Source organism: Vombatus ursinus, unplaced genomic scaffold (genome assembly GCF_900497805.2).
Source record: "Vombatus ursinus unplaced genomic scaffold, bare-nosed wombat genome assembly UNPS02012147.1, whole genome shotgun sequence".
Classification (NCBI taxonomy): domain Eukaryota; kingdom Metazoa; phylum Chordata; class Mammalia; order Diprotodontia; family Vombatidae; genus Vombatus; species Vombatus ursinus.
The window spans coordinates 266,435-271,976 of NW_020951925.1; the positions used below are offsets into that span (position 1 = coordinate 266,435).

Genomic DNA, 5,542 nt, shown 5'->3' on the forward strand with positions numbered 1-5,542 from the left:
GGAAGAGAGCAGAGAGAGACAGAGAAAGGATGGGGGAAGGAAGGAGGTGAGACAGAGGGAGGAGACAGAGACAGAGAAAGGATGGTGGAAGGGAGGAAGGAAGGAGGTGAGAGAGACAGGGAAGAGGGGAGGAGACAGAGGGAAGAGAGCAGAGAGTGAGACAGAGAAAGGATGGGGGAGGATGGAGGAAGGAAGGAGGTGAGAGAGAAAAAGGGAGGGGAGCAGAGAGACTACCCCCATTTTTCCCTGGGAGCCTTCCCCGTCCTCCCCTCCGTTTTTGGCCCAGTGCGCTAGCCTGAGAACTTTAACCAGCCCCAATGTCCCAGGGCCTGGGCTCTATGATCCATTCCAAGTCAAAACATGTCTCAAGATTATCTCCACGATCCTCGGCGTGCAGGATTTATGGGCGTCCCCCTACATGTTGGCAGCCCCTCTGCCGGCTTCCTGCAGGATTCGTGGCTGCTGCTATTTCTTCCCACCACTGCGTTATTGAAAACAACAGTGGGCAGAGATGGGACCAGTGGGAAGGCAGGACCTTTGGGAGGGAGGACAGGCCTTCCTTGGGTTGACAGACCTGGCAAAAATCTGTTCTCAAACATCAGGTGTTTGAGTTAGGGCCCAGGCAAAGACATCCAAGTTCCTTTGCTGGGCTGCCAGAGCCGGGGGATGGCCTGTGGACCCTGTACCTGCCCTTGGGCCACCCGAGCAGAAGAGGTGGGAGGGAGTCAGGGATTGCCAATCATTTGGGGGCTCCCTGAAGGCTTAGGACAGGGCTGTGTCTTATGGGGAGGAGAGGGCAAAGATAAATCAACAATAATTCCTGCCCTCGAAGGTCTTACAGTCTACTAGCAGACATGACATTTGTATGCAGTAAGGGTGAGCTTGGGGCCAGGCTTTGCTGTTCTGGGACAGGGGAGAGGAGTCCAGGTTGGCTTCCTGGTGGAGGTGTCAGTGGGGATTAAAAGGGGACAACAGGGCTGGGAATTCAGCAGGTGCAGGGGGAGGGTTAGGATCAGGTGCACGAGTCGCCGAAGGTATGGCTTTACCCAGACTGGAGCCAAGTTTTAAACAAAGTCTCTCTGCTCTTCTCGTGGAGAAGATTGAGCCAGTTGGATTGACGGTAACACAATCTGCTTCCGAGCTGACGCGAGGCCAGATTCTGGGGAGGTGTTGACTGTGCGGTGTCGGCGGGGTGGGAGGTCTCTAGGGCAGTGCCTCGGGTCTCTGTTCACCGGTGACCTGGAGAAAGGCTCAGATGCTGGGAGAGCTGCCCCAAAGGACAGGACAGCACAGTTGGGACCCAAAGGAGCATCAGGCAGAAAAGCGCCAGGTGAAAGGCACTAGGATTCACGTACCACTGGACACAGAAATGCACCTGCAGTACAGGGCGGGACTGAGCACCCAGGTTTGTAGGAAGGAGTCTCGGGGCATCACTTTAGGCTGAGTGAGTGAGCGGTGGTGGGATCTCGGCCATCCGCTGGGGCGCTGCCCTCCTCACAACTCACCTGGACAAGCGGGTCTGGCTGTGGGCAGCTGAGGAGCGGGTGGCCGTCATATGTGAGTGTTTATTAAGCGTTGACTGGGGGCCCAGCACTGTGCTGTGCTAAGCCCTGGGATACAAAGAAGATAAAGACAGGCCCTGCCTTCAGGAAGCTCCCACTCTAATTGGGGGGCCCGGGGAGGTGGACAGTGAAACAGCCGCACAGACAAGCCAGGGACCAACAAAACCGAGGCTCTGGCGTTCAGTGCTGGAAAGGCTTCTGGTGAAAGGTGGCGTGGAGGTGGAGTTGAGGGAGGGAGAGCATTCCAGGCCCGGGGGAACTGCAGAGAAAATGCCCAGAGGCCGTGGGGGAGGAGCAGCCAGGAGGGTCGGGTCCCTGCATCGGGGGAGACATAGAAGGGACTGAGGTAGAAGAAGACCAGAAACGGGGCAGGAGAGGTGCCTTGGGAGCCACACTGAGCATTTTGGGTTTGCTTCGGAGCCCCTGGAGTTACTGAGCATTGGGGTGGCCCCCTTTGGGAAGATCCTTTGGCAGCTAGGAGGATGGGCTGGAGTCTGGGGGCACCCCCCACCTCCAGCAGCAGTGATCCAGGCATGAGGTGAAGAGGGTCTGCATGTGGAGGGGGCCAATGGGAGAGATGTCCCGTGTCCTCCCCCCCCCCACCCCAGCACCAGCCTGGCCGGGGCGGGTCCCTAGATGGTGAGCCTGGATCACTCAGAGGGTGATTAGGATTAGAGTTAGGGCTAACATTTGGAGCCTACTGTGCGCTGGGCACTGTACCAAGTGCCCTGCAAGCATGGTCTCATTAGACTCTTACAAACCCAAAGATAGTGCTGTTATTATCGCCATTCCACAGATGAGGAAGCGGAGCTGAAGGGACCTGCGCAGGGTCACCCAGTGAGTAAGTGTCTGGGGCTGGATTTGAACTCAGGTCTTCCTGCCTCCAGGCCTGGTGCTCTGTTCTCAGCCTGGCTGTCTACTATGTATACCCTCAGGTGTGGCCCTGGTGACTCGGGCAGACAGGCCCCTGGCCCTCCCTGGCCTCCGGTAAAAGGATCGAGTTGGATCGGACAAGTGCTGAGGTCCCTTCCAGGTCTTGGGGACTTTGGTGCATGGTGGCGTCAGGGGAGGTTTGGGGGAGGGGACTGGTGGCGAAGGCATCCCAGGCAGAGGCTACTATATGAGCGGAGGCAGGAAAGTAGTAGGCGTGTTGGAGAACAGTTGAGCTTGGCGGGAGCCCAGAGGGGTGTGAAGGGGCAAGGGCCGAAAAGGTCTCTGAGAGAAGGTCAGAGCTTAGAGATCAGCCTGTCCCCTGGGCCTTGATGGGGATGCCCAAGGTCACCCAGCTAAGTCATGGCAGAGCTAAGACCAGAGGTCGGGTTTCTCAGCTCTTAAGTCCATGCTCTTTCTGACTCAGAGGGCCATGAATGCCAGGGTCACAAGTTCCTGCTTTGAAGGTTTGGCCTCTTACGCAGTGGATGAGGCAGTAGCATGAGCGGCAGTGGTGGATGGAGGCTTAGTCTCAGGCGGGATAGTGAGTGAGGCTTGTACAGGACTGAGGCTGGAAGAGAGGAGGGCTAGGGAGGCCTTGGGCTTCATGAAAGAGGCTGGATGATAGCAAGGGCGCTATTGCGGTGTGCAGGGAGAGGAGAGCTGAGAGGGATGAATGAGAAGGGCTGGAAGTTGGGGGCTTGTGAGGACCTGCTCTGGCCCAGTGGGGGCCATGGCCTCAGCATCTCCCGATGCTCTCCTGGGGCCGCTGGGACGCCTCCTTCAGTGGCACCTCTGTGCCGCAGGTCACTCATGGGTGTGGGTGGCTGGTGTCTGCCTCCTGCCCTTCTCCCCTCCATCTCGGGTGGCCAAGGTCCTGGCTGCTGCCCAGGCAGTCCAGAGGTCTGGCGTCTGTCCTGGCCATCTGTCGCCAGGGCCACGTTCAGTGGTGCCCCAGAACGGGGCCTTTTCCTGGACACGGGAGGATGCGGCAGAGCGCGTGCTTAGCCTTCTTCCCTCACGTGACTCACCTGTTCACATCCCAAGCCCTGCTTTAGAATCCTTGGGCACTGGGGGCCCTTTCAAGAGAAAAGTGGGGGAAAAAAGCTTTCCTTGCCAGGCTCTCCAGTCTCATGATCAAGCCTATAATTAAAAAGTGCACATCTGTGATTAAGGGGAGAAAATAACCTACCGAGCGTGCCTCCTCCCTCCCTTCCCTCTTCTGTCTCCCCTCCTCCCTCCTTGCTCTCTCTTCTCTCCTCTCCCCTTCTTCCTCCTCCCTGTTCTCTTCTCTCCTCCCTCCTCCCCCTTCTCTCCTCCCTGCTCTCTCCTCTTCCCTCTTCTGTCTCCCCTCCTCCCTCTTCCTCTCAAGGTCCTAGGGCTCAGGATACGTGGCAGCAAGTAGAGAAAGGAGGGCCCTGGAGCTTCTCAGGGGTCCTCTTGGCATCAGTAGGGCCAGTCGGGAGAGGTGTCGGGCCTTCCACTGACTTGGTCTCCATCTGATGGGGAGGGGGCGGGCACCCCATAGGGCCCTGATTCATCCACACCCCCTTTCTGCTCTTCCTTAATTCAGAAATAGATGCAATAAAGGCAGCAGAACAGACACGCAAGGCAGAGGCAAGACGGAAGGCCACGGCCGTCGTGGGAGACCTGCACCCCCTCATGGAGGCCTTGCCTGAGCTTTCGGAGCTAGTGACGGCCAGCCGGCCCAGGAAGAAAGTCAAGAGGTGTGTGTGTGTGTGTGTGTGTGCGTGCATGCACGGGTGGGTAAGTGTGAGACCTCGCGGCCATGGAGCCTGAGGCCAGCGGCTGCGCTCCTGGTCTTCATGGCTCTGCCACAGAGTGGGAAGGATGATGGACCGAGGCTGTCGTCCTGGTCGCTGGGATCACAGCACACTCCCTTCTTTGAGCTTCAGTTTGCTCACCCATGGAATGGGAGAGGTGGAATCAGCCGCCTCCAGAGCTGTGATTTTGGGAGCCGTGCCTGAAAAGAAATGCCCACAACAGCCCCCCCAGCAGTTTCTGAGGGTCTGCACCATACCACACCCGTCACCCTCATTTGGTGAATGTTTAACATCCCCTCCACACACGCAGGGGCACCTGCCCAGTTCTCGCCTGGCCTTAGCACCGGTGGGGTGGGGTGCGATGCTCACTGGCTCCCTGGGCCACCCATTCCACTGTGGAACAGCTCTCCTCATCAGAGTAGGTTGTTATGTCAGCTAGGAGGTGCCACAGTGCACAGAGTGATGGACTTGAGTCAGGAAGACCTGAGTTCAAATCTAGCCATAGGCACTTAGTGGCTGTGTGATCTTGGGCAAGTCACTTGACTGTTGCCTGCTTAGTTTCCTCATTTGTAAAATGGAGGTAATGAAAGATTAAATAATGTTTGTAAAGAGCTTTGCAAACATCAAAGTGATATGTAAATGTAAGCTGCTGTTATTATTATCCTCAGTCTCCAGATGAAGAAACAAGGCCACTTAGTCACTAAGCTGTTACTAATTAAGCCTCCACGTGCCACTCATGGTGCTAAGTGCTGGGCATACAAGGAAAGGCAAAAAAGTGGAGGAGGGAGAGCATTCTAGGCCTGGGGGATGCCAGAGACAATCCCTGGAGCTGAGAGGTGGACACAGCCAGGAGGCTGGGGACATGGGACTGAAGAGGACATGGTGGGGAGTGAGGTGAAGGGAGACTAGAAAGGGAGGAGGCAGCAGGGCATGAAGGGCTCTGAAGGCCAAAGAGAGGGTTTTGTATTTGATCCTGAAGGCAATAGGGAGCCATTGGAGCTTATCGAGTAAGGAAGTGACATGGTTGGACCTGCACTTTAGGAGGATCAGTAATGCTGATGGACGATGGACTGGAGGGGGGAGAGACTTGAGGCAGGCAGGACAACCCCCCATGCCCCCTCCCCACCCACCTTTCAGCAGCTTTGGCAACAGTCCAGGTGTGAAGGGATGAGAGTCTGCCCCAGGGTCGGGGCAGGGTCCGAGGAGAGAAGGGGGCATATTGGAGATGCTACAGAGGTGATGTGGACAAGAGATGCTTCAGAGGTG

General features: G+C 57.0%; 1 protein-coding gene across 1 annotated transcript in view; it reads left to right on the forward strand.

Annotated features, from left to right (window-relative positions):
* FAM207A (family with sequence similarity 207 member A) overlaps positions 1-5,542 on the forward strand; it is a 54,294-nt gene that overhangs the window by 44,742 nt on the left and 4,010 nt on the right. The window contains exon 4 of the mRNA XM_027857401.1: positions 4,066-4,219. Coding sequence (XP_027713202.1) covers positions 4,066-4,219 — 154 coding nt within the window. The remainder of the gene's footprint in view (positions 1-4,065; positions 4,220-5,542) is intronic.